This window comes from Salvelinus namaycush, chromosome 28 (assembly GCF_016432855.1).
Source record: "Salvelinus namaycush isolate Seneca chromosome 28, SaNama_1.0, whole genome shotgun sequence".
Classification (NCBI taxonomy): domain Eukaryota; kingdom Metazoa; phylum Chordata; class Actinopteri; order Salmoniformes; family Salmonidae; genus Salvelinus; species Salvelinus namaycush.
Genome location: NC_052334.1, coordinates 21,032,362 through 21,052,194, shown reverse-complemented (window position 1 = coordinate 21,052,194; position 19,833 = coordinate 21,032,362). Strand labels below are relative to the sequence as shown.

At 42.2% G+C, this 19,833-nt stretch overlaps 1 protein-coding gene across 3 annotated transcripts in view; it reads left to right on the top strand.

Moving 5' to 3' along the window:
- The window catches only part of LOC120023102 (rho-associated protein kinase 2-like), a 49,780-nt gene that overhangs the window by 8,039 nt on the left and 21,908 nt on the right, over window positions 1-19,833 (top strand). For all 3 annotated transcript variants that reach the window (XM_038967076.1, XM_038967075.1, XM_038967074.1), the window contains exons 2-4: window positions 18,961-19,042; window positions 19,113-19,213; window positions 19,344-19,481. In XM_038967076.1, coding sequence (XP_038823004.1) covers window positions 18,961-19,042; window positions 19,113-19,213; window positions 19,344-19,481 — 321 coding nt within the window. The remainder of the gene's footprint in view (window positions 1-18,960; window positions 19,043-19,112; window positions 19,214-19,343; window positions 19,482-19,833) is intronic.

Below are 19,833 nucleotides of genomic sequence, written 5' to 3'. Positions count from 1 at the left end.
TTTTGCTTGTAAGCAGGAATCAGGGGGATATAATTATGGTCAGATTTGCCAAATGCAGGGCGAGGGAGAGCTTTGTATGCGTCTCTGTGTGTGGAGCAAAAGTTTTCTAGAGTTTTACTTCCTCTGGTTGCACGCGACATGCTGGTAAAACAGATTGAAGTTTTCTGCATTAAAGTCCCCGGCCACTAGGAGCGCTGCTTCCGGATGAACATGTTCTTGTTTGATTATGACCTTGTACAGCTCGTTGAGTGCGGTCTTAGTGATAAATAGACGGTTATGAGGTACCATACCTCAGGCGAGCAATACCCCGAGACTTCCTTAATATTAGACATCACGCTCCAGCTCTTATTGACAAATGCATACACAACCACCCCTTGTCTTGCCGGGCATAGCTGTTCTGTCCTGCCAATGTATATTATCCGTGTTGTCGTTCAGCCACGACTTGGTGAACCGTAAGATATTACAGTTTTTAATGTCCCGTTGCTGGGATAGTTGCAAACGGAGCTTATCCAGTTTATTCTCCAGTGATTGCATGTTGACCAATAGAACAGATGGTTGAGGCGGGTTACACACTTGCCAACGAATTCTCACAAGCCACCCCGATCTCCGCCCCCTGTACATCTGTCTTCACGCGAATGGCTGGGATTTGGTCCTTGTCTCGGGAAAAGAGTATATCCTTTGCGTCGAACTCACTAAAGAAAAAATCTTCATCCAGTTCGATGTGAGTAATCGCTGTTCTTATACCCAGAAGCTCTTTTCTGACATAAGTGACGGTAGCAGCAATATTATGTACAAAATACGTTTCACAAAATGCAAAAAAACAGAAAATTGCACTGTTGGATAGGAGCCCGTGAAACGGCAGCCATCACCTCCGGCGCCATTGTCTGTGGATCTGTTGGGGCAGCATGCAAATTGGAGTGGGTCCAGGGTGTCTGGGACGATGGTGTGGCTGTGAGCCAGCATTTAAAATCATTTCATTGTTACAGATGTGAGTGCTACAGGGCGATTGTCATTTAGACAGGTTGCCTTGGTGTTCTTGGGCACAGGGACTCTATGGTCTGCTTTAAACGTATAGATATTACAGACTGGGTCAGGGATTGGGCTGTGATGGTAATTGAATAACCGTGTAACTGACGGTTATGGATGAAGACGGATATGTAAATAAAATAACCGTCAAAACCGTTTTAAATAGGCCTACATTAATTTAGATTTTTGTAAATTATTATGAACTTTATTTTAATGTAAATAAACTCTACCTAATAGCGGGAGTGTTTTACTAATGATTAAGCAATTGGTTGGTTAACTTAGTCTCTATAAAAAAAACTTTGTACATCTCTATCCAACTTTCCTTTGATGCTCAAGCAGCTAACCGCTAGAGGGGGGTGTAGAGCGCAATAAGCTTTGGCACTTCTGTAAAAAAATATATAATAATGTGGACTTTTTTATACAATGCACGTGTTTATTGCTTGCTAGTAAATATATAAATCTGTCTTTTAAAAAAGGCTGAATGTGTCTGACTATTCATTAATTATTCAACAGCAAGAAACATGGTTGTTCTGGCTCTGAGGCCTATAATGCGCTAATGTTGTGTCAAATGGACAATGCGCTAATCCTCCCCAACCTGGCATGGTAGAATTTGATGCATATTTTTTATTTTTTTTATAGTCTAATCAACGCTGATCAGGCCTGGTCCTGGCCGATATGCCAGAGTTTAAAACATCCACTTGTGAGAAACAAGTTTTGGTTTATTTCATACCATTTACATGCTTCGTGAGTAATTGAGTGTGGTTTCTCTGTCCTGTTAATGTTGATAGAGCACACACGCATTGAAGTACCTGGCCTGCTTCTCACAAATGTCAAATGTAGGAAAGTGCCCATCTGGGCTTCTCAGTCCTTTTTTAGTTCACCTCACACTGTCAAAGAAGTGTGTGACTTTTAAAAATGTGTTTTACGTCTATTCTAATTAAACTATTCTAACTACCCCTCGATCAGGGTCGCTGATAAATAGGCTATGGACATGTTATATTTTTTTGTTTCTATTTTAATGATTGTCAATTTCATCTTCATACTACGGCAAAGCTGTCCCCTTAACACTTTCATTATATTATAGCCTACATTCAGGAAAGCCTAAGGTAGGCCTAGGTTTTTTAAAATACATTTTAAGGAGAGGATAAATATTTGCGCTTGTGTCTGACATACGCTGGTGGCTTGGATTGATGGGTACTTTTTATTTAAGAACAAATTCTTATTTACAATCCTGGCCTCCCCAGGCCACTCGGGCTCCCGAGTGGTGCAGTGGTCTAAGGCACTGTGGTCTAAGGCACTGTATCTCAGTGCTAGAGGCGTCACTACAGACCCTGGTTCGATTCCAGGCTGTATCACAACCGGCTGTGATTGGGAGTCCCATAGGGTGGCGCACAATTGGCCCAGCGTCACACGTACACGAGGGTGTGCGTGTATGAGGGTGTGCGTGTATGAGTTTGTTGATTCTCTCTAATAGGCCTATACAGTGCATTCGGAAAGTATTCAGACTCCTTCCCTTTTTCCACATTTTTGTTACAACAATGGATTAGTTTTAGCAAATGTATTAAGTAAAAAACTAAAATTCCTTATTTGCATAAGTGTTCAGACTGTTTTGCTATGAGACTCAAAATTAAGCTCCGGTGCATCCTCTTTCTATTAATCGTCCTTGAGATATTTGTACAACTTGGGAGTCCACGTGTGGTAAATTCAATTGATTGGACATGCTTTGGAAAGGCACACCTGTCTATATAAGGTCCCACAGTTGACAGTGCATGTCAGAGCAAAAACCAAACCATGAGGTTGAAGGAATTGTCCGTAGAGCGCCAAGACAGGATTGTGTCAATGCACAGATCTGGGGAATGGTAGTAAAACATTTCTGCAGCATTGAAGGTCCCCAAGAACACAGTGGCCTCCATCATTCTTAAATGGAAGAAGTTTGGAACCACCAAGACTCTTCCTAGAGCTGGTCGCCAGGTCAAACTGAGCAATCGGGGGAGAAGGGCCTTGGTCAGGGAGGTGACCAAGAACCCGATGGTCACTCTGACAGAGCTCTAGAGTTCCTCTGTGGAAATGGGAGAACCTTCCAGAAGGACAACCATCTCTGCAGCACTCTACCAATCAGGCCTTTATGGTAGAGTGGCCAAACGAAAGCCACTCCTCAGTTAAAGGCACATGACAGCCCGCTTGGAGTTTGCCAAAAGGCACCTAAAGGACTCTCTGACCATGATAAACAAGATTCTCTGGTCTGATGAAACCAAGATTGAACTCTTTGGCCTGAATGCCAAGCGTCACATCAAAGAGGAAAACTGGCACCATCCCTACGGTGAAGCATGGTGGTGGCAGCATCACGCTGTGGGGATGTTTTTCAGTGGCAGGGACTGGGAGACTAATCAAGATCGAGGGAAAGATGAACGGGGCAAAGTACAGAGAGATCCTTGATGAAAACCTTCTCTAGAGCGCTCAGGACCTCAGACTGGGGAAAAAGTTTAGCTTCCAACAGGACAACAACCCTAGGCACACAGCCAAGACAAAACAGGAGTGGCTTCGGGGACAAGTCTCAATGTTCTTGAGTGGCCTAGCCAGAGCCTGGACTTGAACCTGATCGAACATCTCTGGAGAGACCTGAAAATAGCTGTGCAGTGACACTCCCCATCCATCCTGACAGAGCTTGAGAGGATCTGCAGAGAAGAATGGGAGAAACTCCCCAAATACAGGTGTGCCAAGGTTGTAGCATCATACCCAAGAAGACTAACGGCTGTAATTGCTGCCAAAGGTGCTTCAACAAAGCTCTGAGCAAAGGGTCTGAAAACACACAATTGAATCCTTTGTTACGTTACAGCCTTATTCTAATAATGTGGGAAAAGTGTAGGTCTGAATACTTTCCGAATGCACTGTATAATGTTAATAACATCACAGAGCACACCCTTTTAAATTTCAGTAGTGCTCAGCTTGGGCACATCAGACATACTGTATCATAGAAGCTTGAAGCAAAACATCAATGATGGCAGTATTTTCCCCCAGGCCCCAGCCCCACTGATCCCATTTAGTTGGCAGAGCACCATTGCTGACTGGGTACTTTTTTTCAGTCTCCAGCGTCAGGCAGAAGTTATACTGACTCCAAAACAGCCCCTCTGGGATAGCAGCATTAAAGAGATGGCATTTCTCTAGGTAGGCCTAACTACTTGATTCAGTTGCATGAGCAGCCTTTTTGCTGTCCTCAAGGAAATGACCTCATTGAGTAAATAGTTGGAGCTATATATGGGGCTGAAAGTCCCTCTGAATTGCTGCTCTTTCCCCTTTCACTTTTCTCTTGATTTAACTGCTTCCCTTCAATCTCTCTCTCACCGGTTCAAATGGAATATTTGATTTTCAAAGTTAGATCAACACCAGTGACTTAGATCTGACTGCAGAGTTTCATTCTTCTCAATGTTTGTTTAATTTGTGTGTTGCTGGAAATATGGGCAATTTCACTGTAACCGAGTGATGCTGAGACTATTAAAAAAAAAAAAAAAAAATTTGATGACCTTTTAAAATGTATATCAAACCCCAAAATTATTGCAAAGTTTAACAAAACATATATACAACTCTATGCACAATGACTACTTTTAACAATTTCCACTGAACATTTTAAAACACTTACTTGAAGTTCAGTTAGTTTGGTAACAAAATGATGGCACAAACAGCACAAACTTTGCATCTGCACTGTTCAAGTAAATGTGTTTTTGTAAAATGTTCAGTGGAAATTGTTAAGTAGTCCTTGTGCATAAAGTTGTATGGTTTTTGTTTAACTTAGAATCATTGATTTTTGGTTTGACATACGTTTTAAAATGAAATATCTTAGTCTCAGCATCACTGTTTGCATGGAATTGCCCACATGCACATGCACCTACACAACTGTTACTTAACCTTTGGGACATGATCGCATCCACAATAGACATGGAACTATTATTTTTTTTATGCTCACAAGTCTCAAATGTGATAGCCGGACTCGGCACCTAGCTTCAAGTTTCAACTTCCACTGTGAGTGACAACATTCAAATTATGGAATTGTATAAATGATTAGTCTCCTCAGTCTCTGTGTCGCTTGCGGAGTCTAGCGAGAGAATATTGGTGTATTGGTTACTCTAGTCCAGCACTCTCAACCCTGTTCCTGGAGAGCTATGGTCCTGTAGGCTTTCATGCCAACCCTAATCTAGCGCACCTGAATTTAATAATTAGCTGAATCACGTTACAAATCTGGTTGGAGTGACCCTACAGGAAGGTAGCTCTCTAGGAACAGGCATGGAGAGCCCTGCTCTAGTCTATCAAGCTTCTCTCTGGTGCTGTGAGTCTGATTGGCACTTTAAATTTCCGTTGGAGGTTTCATCTAGTTCTTGTCAAATCATGCTGATGCCCCAGAAAGTCCATATACTGTTTATGTATTCACTAACACTGCTAGTGCCACTACCTCTGTGTTTAGTATTAGTTGCCTGCTTGTTTTGATTATCTCTGTGGGTTAATTTGAATGGAACCACACACCCGTGAGAATGGCGGTGTTGATTTCTGGGTCTGGTATGGTGTGTGCTTGGCATATGCTGGGATAGGCGGTGCCATCTGGAGGCTAGTATTATCTTCAATGAGCTTTGTTTGGGTATTGAGAATAAATTTGTGTGTATGTTTAGTAGCAGACTGCCATTCTCCCTTCTGATGTTGCGCCATGTTATTGGTAGTGAGAGATTCCATATGAAATCAGGACATAAAAATACCATGATTGTGGGGATTTTCACAATGTAATCCATAGATTGGTACTTAGGAGGAAAGATTGTTGACATGTATTTGACATTTGTATCTAAAAGCAAAATTGAGAAATAATTGACCAAAGTAGGCATATTTATTACATTTTAGCCTTACCCAGGCCTCTTTCTGTAGGTGCTAGAAAAAAACAATTGGTGTCACATGAAGCTTTATAGGCTGACCACACCGCTCGCGTGCGTGAGTGTTGCAAAATACATTTAGAAATCTGTTATTCAATTATTGCACCCACACTGCTCGCACGCGCCAACGAGCGTCTGCGTTGCCAAGGGCTAAAGTAGAAATCAGTTCCATTTCTGACGCAGATCACGCTGCAAGTCCTGCCTCTCCCATCTCCCCATTGGTTTATAGAAGCAGGTACCCACGTGCCATCTCCTCATTGGTTATACCCACGTGGGTGACTGAAAGACGAATGAGGTCGGTGGTGGTATTGCACCTAATTTATGAATGTTGCCAATCGCAATATAAAGTCAAGCGAAGAAAAAGCCTGTAAGGAAGAGAGATGACTAGAAACGATTCGGTTGACCATTTTATGTGTGGATTAATTGGCGGAGTAGAGGACCTTGTGCATTTCAGGTAAAATAACAACTCAATGTTTATATGCCAGGACAAATTAGCTAGCAAGTGCAAGCTAACTAGCTGAATTGCCATAACTGTTTAATGCTTTTCGATTTGACCCCAAATTAATATAATTGGTTCAGAGTTTGTTTTGATATTGTAACCTGCGTGTCGTGATCGCGTTTGGTGTGGGGGGACTAAATAAATGTATGCACGATTGTGCACGCGTGCAGCCGGTTTGGGTTCCGTGTTACTGCTTGCTCTGTAATATGAGTAATATTTAGATTTTAAACTTTTTTTCCCCATTTAATTCATTAATGTCGAAAAATATAAACGTGTGTATATATATATATATATATTAAATAAAATGATGTTGGAAATTTGTCAATATGTTGTTTAACACATTTGGGGCAGCAGGTAGCCTGGTGGTTAGAGCGTTGGTCCAGTAACCGAGAGGTTGCTAGATCGAATCCCCGAGCTGACAAGGTCGTTCTGCCCCTGAACAAGGTAGTTAACCCACTGTTCCTAGGCTGTCATTGTAAATAAGAATTTGTTCTTAACTGACTTGCTTAGTTAAATTAAAAAATATATAAAAAACATAATATACTCTATGGGTATATCAAAGTTCCAGAGTCGGATCTCTGCTAGTTTTAAAGTTATGGCCCATTTTATACAGAGAAACTGGCATTGACAAACACATTTTCACGATTTCAATAAATCATAGCATGTTATTTGGCTTATTCAGTAGTTCCTATGTGATTAATTTGACTTAATGTTAGAAGTATCATTTTTAAGTTATACTGTTGCTACTTCCTGTAGCCCAGTCTTAAAACACCAGTTTTAAATGTTCAAATTCATAATCAATATGCTTAAATTGGTTGTAATATTTTGAAGACCAAAAAATAATCCCTACACATCAGAAGAGGCTGGTGGGAGGAGCTATAGTAGGATAGGTCATTGTTATTGCTGAAATGGAATTCATGGAATGGTATCAAGCATTAAGGAAACTACACGTTTGACTCCATTCCAGCCATTACAATGAGCACATCCTCCTCTGCTACACATAAATGTGTCACACATGTGTTTAGATTACTTATATGTTCCTAAATTAGTAGCTACCTTATAAACTGCACACACAAACATTTACCAAGCGGCCACTCTAAACTGGATTTGATTAGCTTGTTCTACTGTTTTCAATAGCGTGCACAAATGAATCACTCACATCGATATTGTATAGGAATCAATGGAACTGGGACAATAACCGCGGGGACATGTAGTTTGTGCTCTTCTAAAAGACTAACCACAACGAACTTGAATATACTGTACCTATCGATAGATGAGAACCTGTAGTGCCACAATGTTTATGGTAGATGGCCAATACAAAAAAGTTAACGCAACACTTTGACTGGATAATTTGAATGAATAATCACCTCACAGATATAGTTCTACATAGTGACTCGTTGGCTTTCATTTGAGTGATAGCTTGACTGGCCAATCTGTGTATTTGTTTGTGGCCAGTGACTTTTCTGAAGACACCTCCCGGATTTTGTCCTTTCCATTTGAGATTGAAAATGCTATGGACAGGCACATATGATAAAATCAACGGTGCCAAACCAAAGCTATTTATCTGTTTTAAAGCAATCGATTTAGTATCATCTTTATGACTACAAACTTTTATTTTAAGGTGAAAAGGATTTGTAATTCCACTTAATTTATGTGGTGAAAATACAAGCTTGTGTAAGGTAGTAACACAAACTGTCCACATTAGGGAAATTAGTGCAATATACAATTATTTACGTAGTAGCTGCGGTTCGAACTCGACCTGCCATGGCTATTGATACGGAGATTTCTGCGCATTTGTGTATATTTAAGCAAGCATATCAAACAAAGCAAGACACATACAGTCAAAATAGCGATGAATTATGATTGCAAACATTGGCTAGTTCTTTTTTCAGCAACTCATTGTTATGTTTGTTCCTTATAATGACAAACCGGGGCGTAGGTTTAACTACTTTTAATGAACATATACTTCAGCTAGAAAACTCCATGTTTAGCCATGCAAGGCATTCTTTTACCATCTCCTGCACCCGCATAGCCTGCTGGGTAACGTAGTCTAAATGTTATTAACACATAACAACACACTCATTACGATATGAGCATAACTATGAAGATTATCATCACAAATAGTAGGCAGTCGAAAGCAGTACTTGACAAACGACGTTAGGAATAATGGTGCGCGCTGTATGGCAGCAACTATAAAGATTAGCCTACATCACACACAACGCTGATTTGTTTTTGCTCCAAATGCAATGTGAAGGGACTACGTCCTGCATGTGCAAATGCAATATCCATTACAACAGACAGAAGGTTTTATAGCCTTCAATAAATATTTTTGGGATTGTTTGTTCAGATCGCCACAGTTTTTTTTTATTTGAGCTGTTAAAGAAATATGAGGCAGACAGAGTCTGCATCATCATGGTGCAGAATAGGGTGAGTAAAGAGAGAAGCCTAAAGGGAACGGGAGTGTGAGCAGCAGCTATGTAGTGTGTGTGTAAAATAACATGTGCAGAACATGATCCGGATCCTTAGCTTTGAGAAAGAGGTTTCCGGAAGGGCAGGAGGGGTTTGACCACGAGCAACAACTCAGTATTTGCAGCCACAGCCAATAATTTAATGTGGAAAAATAAGTAATGTCAATTTAGGATAATAGTATATGTTGCCCACTCACAAGCTAATGCAACAATTACACCTATTTCTCACTCCTTTAACCATTTTAGAGTTTTAAAATGCTCTCAAACACAATTTAACTGAACGCTTTAGATGAGCCACCATCATGTCTGTGCAGCAGCCTGAACGTTCGATGTCCCTAATGGTAGGCGATGTTACCAATCACAGCCAGCCTTTTACGTGTATCATTCCACATCCTGCAAATTACCAGCAGGGGGTGACCATTTTGAATCCATTTTCACATTCACTCTGTTGGTAATGCTTACAAATTGGATCATAAGTCCTAAAGTAGCTGAGATCCCACCCTGGACCTTTCATATGCCCGTAGAGGGTATTATGTTCAACAATATTAAACATTTTGCCATATCCAAAATGGTGTTTTTCCAATATTCATAAATGTATTTACTTTTACTCGAGGCTTAAAAATCCTTCTTTAACCTGTCCCCTTCCCTTCATCTACACTGATTTGAAGTGGATTTAACAAGTGGCATCAATAGGCGATCATTTCACTAGGATTCACCTGGTCAATCTATGTCATGGAAAGAGCAGGTGTTCATGTGTTGTACACTGAGTGTACAGTATGTCAACAATCCTTTCCCCCGAAGGACCATTCTATCTATGGATTCAATTTTGTGAAAATCCCCACAATCATGGTATTTGTTTTGTCCTGGTTTCGTATGGAGTCATTCTAGTGCTAACGAGGACTTGACTGATTTGATCATTAGGATGTTTCTGTGGATAGGAGACATTGTTTGAATTGATCTGTTCAAGTTTGTACTTTGTCCAAGATGAATGGTAGTGTGTTATCCAGGGCAGACAAACACAGTGAAGCTGTTGTGAAGCTGTTGCGAAGCACAGAAGTTAGAGGCTTTTACCCCAGCAGATTGCTAAAATGAAGTTAAACTTCTGTACTTGCCTATAAGTAGTGTAAAATAAAAAACCAATTGCATTTGTTTCCACATTCATTTATCTTTTGACTCTCGTTCTCCCTCTCTCGCTCCTCCTGTTTCCAGTCGTGGGGGAAATCCAGTGTTACATGGAACTGCTGCTCTGCTCTGACTCCTCAGAGGCTGAATTTCTGTTAAATTTGTCTCTAAGTGTGACCGCTCGATAGCTGCATTGGCTGCTTTGTACCAGTGGGGAGAAACACTCCATATATGGTGGTGTGATGGTGGCCAGGGCCAAGTTTAGCAAAACAAGCATGCACACCTCCTCTCTTGAGACAGCCTCTCATTCTCCTCCCCTATTCCTCCATTCTCCGTTAGCTGCGGAAGTCCCAGCTCCTGTGCAGAATGCAGTTCTATCATTGTGAGAAAGTTGTTAGCTAGTTTGCACTGCTGGTCATGCAAATGTAGTGCAGTGTATGCTGGAATAGTTGGTCAAGGGGCTAAGCCTAACGACTGAAGGTAGTTAGTCTTAGATGTATTTTTTGCCTTGTTTGGTGTAGCCCTTATAGGGGGCATGAGCACGGCTTGTGGCATCTGAGGGAGAAGAAGGGAAAATATATTGCGACTACAAGCACTGAATCTTGTGGGGGGGAGAGTCAGACTTTATTTATAGGCATGAAGACATGTCAGGGATGGGAGGAGAAAGGACTTTGGCGAAGCGTTCCGCCTACTCGTGTACCATTCTATTAATCTGCCTTCAGCATCACAACTTCACGACCACTTCCTGGGAAAAGAAAGCTTCCCATATAGACACACAAACGCTGTGCACGCACACGCTCACATGCACACTCCTTTCTAAAGTAGTGAGCCAAGTCACCTATGAAAAAATATACTGAACAAAAATATAAACGCAACACAAAGTGTTGGTCTCATGTTTCATGAGCTGAAATAAAAGATCCCAGAAATGTACCATATGCACAAAAAGCTTCTCCCGTTGTGTGCACTAATTTGTTTACATCCCTGTTAGTGAGCATTTCTCCTTTGCCAAGATAAACCATCCACCTGACAGGTGTGACATATCAAGAAGCTGATTAAACAGCATTATTACACAGGTGCACCTTGTGTTGGGGACAATAAAAGGCCACTCTAAAATGTGCAACACAATGCCACAGATGTCTCAAGTTGAGGGGCTGTAGGAATGTCCACCAGAGCTGTTGCCAGAAAATGGAATGTTCCTTTCTCTACCATAAGCGTCATTTTGGATAATTTGGCAGGACGTTTAACCGGCCTCACAGCCACAGACCACGTCTAACCACGCCAGCCCAGGACCTCTACATCCAGCTTCTTCAACTGCGGGATTGTCTGAGCCCAGACAGCTAATGAAACTGTGGGTTTGCACAACTGAAGAATTTCTGCACAAATGGTCAGAAACTGTCTCAGGGAAGCTCATTGGCGTGCTCGTCGTCCTCACCAGGGTCTTGATCTGACTGCAGTTCGTCGTTGTAACCAACTTCAGTGGGAAAATGCACACCTTCGATGGCCACTGGCATGCTGGAGAAGTGTGCTCTTCACGGCTGAATCCCGGTTTCGACTGTACCGGGCAGATGGCAGACAGCGATCTGTATGGCAGTATATCGTCATGTGGGCGAACGGTTTGCTGACGTCAACGTTGTGAACAGAGTGCCCCATGGTTGTGGTGGGGTTATGGTATGGGCAGGCATAAGCTACGGACAACAAACACAATTGCATTTTATTGATGGCAATTTGAATGCACAGTGATACCGTGATTAGATCCTGAGGCCCATTGTTGTGCCATTCATCCGCCGCCATCACCATGTTTCTGCATGATAATGTGCGTCTCCATGTCGCAAGGATCTGTACACAATTCCTGGAGGCTGAAAATGTCCCCGTTCTTCCATGGCCTGCATACTCACCAGACATGTGAGCAAATTGAGCAAGTTTAAAATGCTTTGGATCGACGTAGCCGATAGTGTGTTCCAGTTCCCGCCAATATCCAGCAACTTCGCACAGCCATTGAAGAGGAGTGGGACAACATTCCACAGTCAACAGCCTGATCAACTCTAAGCAAAGGAGGATGTTGCGCTGCATGAGGCAAATGGTGGTCACACCAGACACTGACTGGTTTTCTGATCCATGCCCCTACCTTTTTTTTTATAAGATATCGGTGACCAACAGATGCATGTGTTTCCAGTCATGTGAAATCCATAGATTAGGGCCCAAATGAATTTATTTCAATTGACTGATTTCCTTATATGAACTGTAACAGTAATATCTTTGAAATTGCTGCGTTTTTATATTTTAGTTCAGTGTATATAATATACTTCATGAATAATAAGTCGACAACGTATCTGTTTAATTTCTCTGATGTCCAACATCTGTTTTAAATAACAAAACATATCAGGCATGACATCCATCAGCAGTTAGACAAAATACAGACGTGGTGCTCGTCTGTTTCCCTCCATGTGTCACAGTATGACATGGGGCCTTGCTATTTATGAGACTATGGCTCTGGCTGTTCCAGTACTCCAGAGTTATGTGCTCTGCCTGGCATACCCCTCACTCCGCCTAGGCTCCGGCTCTGCTTCTCCCAACAACTATTTTTAAACATCTGGAATTTGAAAAAAACATTTGCTTTCTACTCAAGCCTTTTTAAAGTCCAGAGGCTGTTGTTTTCTGTTCCACATGCCTGGAGATGGGATCGGACAGGAGGGTTTGGGAGATGGAGGGGATGGTCCCTGTCAGATCTATTGCTTTAACTAACGAGAATTGGTTATAATTAACATCCCCGATGAAGAAAAGGTTTCAAATGAAACAGATCATAATAATAAACTGCATTACTCCATGTCTTAGGTGTGTTCATGTAGTTCAGTGGTTCCCAAACTTTTTCTAGTCCTGTACCCCTTCAAACATTCAACCTTCCGCTGAATACCCCCTCTAGCACCAGGGTCAGCGCACTCTCAAATGTTGTATGCCTGCCACACACACACTACACAATGCATTTATTAAACATAAGAATGAGTGTGAGTTTGTCACAACCCCGTCTTGTGGGAAGTGACAAGAGCTCTTATAGGACCAGGGCACAAATAATATAATAATCAATAATTTTGCTCTTGGCCATCTTATATATAAAACGTTATTTGTTATTCACCACAGGTTAATGAGAAGGGTGTACTTGAAAGGATGCACATAACTCTGCAATGTTGTATTGGAGAGAGTCGGTCTTATATTATTTTCCACAGACAGTCTGTGCCTGTATTGCAAAGGGCATCAGTGTCTTAACAGCTGATTTGCCTAGGCAGGATACTCTGAGCGAAGCCCTATCCAGAGATCTGGCAGTGGCTTCTGGTTTTAAATTTAATTTTCACAAACTCTTGTTGATATTTCGATGAGGGTCTCTTGTTCAGATATTGGTAAGTGGACTGGAGGCAGGGCATGAAAGGGATAACGAATCCAGTTTGTGTCGTCTGTTTCGGGAAAGTACCTACATAATTGCGCACCCAGCTAACTCAGGTGATTCGCTATTTTACATTGTCCGTAAGCTTGGGTTCATTTGCACACAAAAAATCATACAATGATGGAAAGACCTGTGCGTTGTCTTTGTTAATGCAGACAGAGGAGCTCCAACTTAGCCTCAATTTTGTCCCGCACATCGAATATGAACTGAACAAAAAAATAAACGTCCCTTTTTCATGACCCTGTCTTTAAAAGATAATTTGTAAAAATCCAAATAACTTCACAGATCTTCATTGTAAAGGGTTTAAACACTGTTTCCCGCGCTTGTTCAATGAACCATAAACAATTGAATGAACATGCACCTGTGGAACGGTCGTTAAGACACTAAGAGCTGACAGACGGTAGACAATTAGGGTCACAGTTATGAAAACTTAGGACACTAACTCTGAAAAACACCAAAAGAAAGATGCCCAGGGTCCCTGCTCATCTGCGTGAACGTGCCTTAGGCATGCTGCAAGGAGGCATGAGGACTGCAGATGTGGCCAGGGCAATAAATTGTAATGTCCGTGCTGTGAGACGCCTAAGACAGCACTACAGGGAGACAGGGCGGTGAGCTGATCGTCCTCGCAGTGGCAGACCACATGTAACACCTGCACAGGATCGGTACATCCGAACATCACACCTGCGGGACAGGTACAGGGTGGCAACAACAACGGCCCGAGTTACACCAAGAACGCACAATCCCTCCATCAGTGCTCAGACTGTCCGCAATGGGCTGAGAGGCAGGACTTAGGGCTGTTGTCTGGTGAGATTCTGCGATACATCACCGGCAACAACGTCGCCTATGGGCACAAACCCACCGTCGCTGGACCAGACGGGACTGGCAAAAAGTGCTCTTCACTGACGAGTTGTGGTTTTGTCTCACCATTGGTGATGGTCGGATTCGCGTTTATCGTCGAAGGAATGAGCGTCACACCGAGGCCTGTACTCTGGAGCGGGATTGATGTGGAGGTGGAGGGTCCGTCATGGTCTGGGGCGGTGTGTCACAGCATCATCGGACTGAGCTTGTTGTCATTGCAGGCAATCTCAATGCTGTGCGTTACAGGGAAGACATCCTCCTCCCTCATGTGGTACCCTTCCTGCAGGCTCATCCTGACATGACCCTCCAGCATGACAATGCCACCAGCCATACTGCTCGTTCTGTGCGTGATTTCCTGCAAGACAGGAATGTCAGTGTTCTGCCATGGCCAGGGAAGAGCCTGGATCTCAATCCCATTGAGCACATCTGGGATCTGTTGGATCTGAGGGCTAAGGCCATTTCCACCCCCCCAGAAATGTCTGGGAACTTGCAGGTGCCTTGGTGGAAAAGTGAGGTAACATCTCACAGCAAGAACTGGCAAATCTGGTGCAGTCCATGAGGAGGAGATGCACTGCAGTACTTAATGCAGCTGGTGGCCACACCAGATACTGACTGTTACTTTTGATTTTGACCCCCCTTTGTTCAGGGACACATTATTCCATTTGTTAGTCACGTGTCTGTGGAACTGGTTCAGTTTGTCTCAGTTGTTGAATCTTGTGATGTTCATACAAATATTTACACATGTTAAGTTTGCTGAAAATAAACGCAGTTGCTGTTTATTTTTTTGTTGAGTTGCGTGGAGTCCTTGTAATCCAAGACTCCAATCATTCAGGCGAGAAAAAACATCACCCAGATAGGCCAGTCGTGTGAGAAACTCATCATACAAGAGGTCAGACAAGTCATAATTAGGGTCAGTAAAGAGAACTTTAAGCTCGTCTCTCAATATTAAAAAAGTATCAATACTTTCCCCCTTGATAACCAGCGCACTTCTGTATGTTGTAAAAGCGTTACATGGTCGCTGCCATATCTTTGCATAATGCAGAAAATACACGAGAGTTCAGGGGCCTTGATTTAACAAAGTTAGCCATTTTCACTGTAGTGTCCAAGACATCTTTCAAGCTGTCAGGCATTCCCTTGGCAGCAAGAGCCTATCGGTGGATGCTGCAGTGTACCCAAGTGGTGTCAGGAGAAACGTGCGTTACCACTCCACTATGTCTCCCTGTCATGGCTTTTGCACCATCAGTACAGATACTAACACATCTTGACCCCAAGTCCATTTGATGTCACAAAGCTGTCCAGTATTTAAAAAATATCCTCTCCTGGTTTCCAGTGGTTTGCAGAAAAGGATGTCTTCCTTAATTGACCCCCCATAAATGTAACAGACATGTGGTGGGTCTGGCACAGCTCCTGGTATGTCTGTTGACTCATCCATCTGTAACGCATAGAATTCACTGGCTTGTATGCGAAGCAGTTATTGTTTCAAAACATCTCCTGGCATGTCACTGATGCGTCTTAACTGTTGTTTGATGAAGGCATTGTCTGTGTAGTTTTTTGGGGGGCCTTTTCCCCACAGCATTGTCCCAGACATATCTGCGGCAGCAGGAAGAATTAAGTCCTCCACATAGTATGGAGCTCGTCTGTCCTAGCCATTCTGTAGCTCACCATATAAGATGCTTCTAGCCCCTTCTTATTAATGGTATCTGTTGCTTTTATACATGTCTTACTACTCGAAAGTTCTCTTAATTCTCGCTCAAACTAATGTGGTTTATTTTTCAAATTGGCATGTTTCGTTTCTAAATGTCTGCAGAAGAGTGAAGATTTCATAGTTGTGAGTACTTTTGCACATAACACACTGTGGCTGAGGAAAGACACTACTCCCAATATAAGTGAACCCAAAATCAATGTAGTTCTCATCATATTTACGCCTCTTCGATGGTTCAACGTCCCTGTCTGTTCGGTGCTTTCCCGGCTAAGGGGGCAGTAGCTCTTCGGCTGCAACAGATTCACAACTGTCAGTGTCCATGCTACCTGGGCTAGCAACAAATGTAGAATTACTGATGCTAGCATTGGATGTGCTCGTGGAAGCAGAACAACTTGTGTCGTTGACAGGTGTAGGTGTTGTACTGCTGGTAGTAGCAGTACTACCAGTAGAGCTGGTATGTGTCTATGGACACGGGCCTTACTTTCTTTTAAACATTTATCAATTTTCGAGCAAACGGAATGAGCAGCAGCTATGTTTGGCTACATACGAACTGTTAGTGGAGTTTGCGTGAGAGAGTAATGGTTAATGTAATTGGATGTTAATTATTTGATTAGGCTACCTGTATTTGACATTGTTGTTATTTCGTTGAACACTATATAGTTAAATTTTATTTTTGGCAGTCAAACGAGGCTACTCCCGCAAGGAAAAAAACATTACCCAAATGTATAGCCCCATTTGAAAATGTGAATCACATTTTTATTTGGCGTACCCCCGACGGCATTGTTTGGGAGTAGGCCATGTAGTTGAATGAAAATGTATCAGAATTTTTTTTTTCATTCTCCCCTTCAATGTTTTATTTTTGTGTTGCCAAACAGGAAAGTCCCAGGGAAATCAACCACTAATAAAATTAAAACGTGGAAATACAGTAGGCTATTGCTAACTGGTGTGCAGTTGCTACCAACAAACTGTTCCTTTTATTCTTACTTTTCATCCTTTTCTCTTAGCTCCTCCTTCCAGTGTTCAAGTTTGACATGCGCATTGTATTCTTCTACAAGCTGGTGTGCATACATTTTGTTAGATGGTAGGATTGATAATTGTGTTGTATTTTAGTAGATATTGACTTGTCGCTTGTCACCAACTTTGTTCTCACTGCGTCACTCACTGAATCCTGTTTCTAAGATGTTGCCATGCAACCCAATACGTTGGCAGGTTTGCAGTGTGCTCCCAAGCAGCAGTGTTTTTTCACTGTAGTTCAGATATGGTTCAGACCGATAAGAAAGAACTGATAAGATAGCAGCAGTGAGTCAGTCAGTGTCCCTGCCTTAGCAGCACTGTCTGAAGAGTTCATACCTATTCATAATAACATTGACCTATTCCTGAGAGTCAATCAATTTGTGTCTATAGTTTAATACACTATCTCTAGGAGTTATAAAGATGTGTGGAAAGGAAGAAATTCAGATTATATACGCAAGTAACAAAGTACTAGGTGTTTACGTTTGGGTCCTATTTTTGTTTCTACCCCATTTCTCTGTGGTTTTTAATGTTTGGGTCATGGCCCTTTTTTTATGCTCTGTAAGGTTTCAGTCCTCCCAGCCCCCAATAACCTCTGGACTCACACGCGCACACACACAGACACGGCCCGGGCGCGTGTACACACACGGGCACACTGAACACACACTGTACTCTGAAAGAAGGGTTCTGAATCTCCCCAGGTGTTGCCCACAAACACGCATGGAATGGACATTCACACTCAAAGTATTTCTAGTTTCTGCAATGGGGAAGGGGCATGGATGGCTCTTGTCCAATGCCTGTCCAGTTATATATGATTGACATGTTGAGTGAGCAGTCAGGATGCTGCTTTGCACCTGAGAAGATGCTCTGAGAAGTAGGTCGCTTTTTCCCCCCAGAAAGGTCGATACTTAGTGTTTACAGTCCTGTTTTAACTGGTGTTTCATAGGACATGTGGTAATAATGGAATCTTATGTTGATGTCTATGAAGTAAATGCAGCTCTTCCTGGTACCTGTAGACTACTTCATTGTCATGCAGGTGCTTTGTGTAATTGCACCTTTACATTTTTCAATTAACCCAAAATGAAGTGATTGGTCATTACCACAATCGGCCATTTTACCGTGATGTTTCTAAATAAATGCCAACTAATACAACTTCTACAGTCCGCTATTTAAAAAGTGTAGCCTAACTTCTTTTTTTCTCACGGCCCATAGCTGGGCTACGTAGAGTTGTCTCTCCAAAGAGGAAATGAATTGCACACTGAGGGACTGGCTTCATGACACAATGACATTATCTTCAGAGTACTGGGCGGGGTGGACCATGTCCTGAATTGCTGTGCTCTAAGGGAGATTGTGTGTGTACGCGTGTGAGCGTGTCTGCATGTGCTTTTTCTCCTTAAATAGTAGTTCTGTGTGAGGTACGTCCTTTATTGGGAAGTGGAGTAGAGATGATGAAACCGCTGGCAGCAAGCTGTACAGTGTACACTGACTTCTGCAGAGTAGAGGGGGAGGAACAGACACACATAGGATCAGAGAGGTTATAGTAAGGTTTGTTGTAATGTTATTCTTGGAACAAACTACAAACCTCAACAGAGGTTGACACAGCTCTGTTGGTGTTTAGAGAATGACAGGTGACAAATCCATTGCCCTGCATTCTGTGTTTTAAGCCTGTTATGAGTTATGTCAATTTCACTTCACCAAATCAAAGTTCTGGAATTCTTTATTTGATCATATTATATGCCCAATTCCTGAATGACATTTATTGAAATGGACAAACATGTTATCCAATGTGGCACTTAAGTGTCCTAATTGTTTTGGGGACAAAATCTAATTGCACCCTAAAAATAACGCTGTCATTTTATATTTGCTTGATCGCATGTTTTATGTTGGTTTCTCTTTTCCAATGAATTTGTTTTCATTCTCTCTTTCAGGATTCTATCAATGCCTTCGTTCTAGATCTGGACTACCCTGCCCTACGGAAAAACAAAAACATAGAAACATTTTTAAACAGATGTAAGTATACGTTTGATAATAGTTCATGTGAATGTGTGTAATGGATGACTGACTCCTCTTCTCCATGCAGATGAGAAGGTGATGGGGCACATACGGGAGTTTCAGATGAGGTCTGAGGACTTTGACAGGGTGAAGGTGATCGGCAGAGGGGCGTTTGGTGAGGTTCAGCTGGTGAGATTTTTGTATTTCATAGATGTTAAGGACCTGCGTATTCACTACACCACTTAGTTTTGACTCTACCCCTCAAGTCTTTGTCTTCCCGTCTCTCTTTCTGACACTTTAATTCCTTTGTTTTCCCCAGGTTCGACACAAAGCATCTCAGAAAGTGTATGCCATGAAGTTGCTGAGCAAGTTTGAGATGATCAAACGATCTGACTCTGCCTTCTTCTGGGAGGAGAGGGATATTATGGCCTTCGCCAACAGTCCCTGGGTCGTACAAGTAAGGCATGACTAGGGCTGTTACGGTGACCATGTTACAGCCGCACTGGCTTTCACGAGTCATGAAAGCAGTCAAATTCCACGTGACCGTTTAGTCATGATAATTAGGCTTCTCCAAGCTCCGATGCTGCTGATGGTCATTAGTAGCCTACCAAGCTTGCTAAAAGCCTGGTATTCAGCACTCTATTGTCTCTCCAATCACTCTAACATCAATGCAAATCTAATCAAACATTTCTATAGGCTATGCAATTGTGTGAGAAAACAGAGTGATGACCTCTATTAAAAAGAGGAGGATCCCATCAGCTTTCTATAGGCTCGGCCTACTATATTTATCAACTTTCCTAATATTAAGC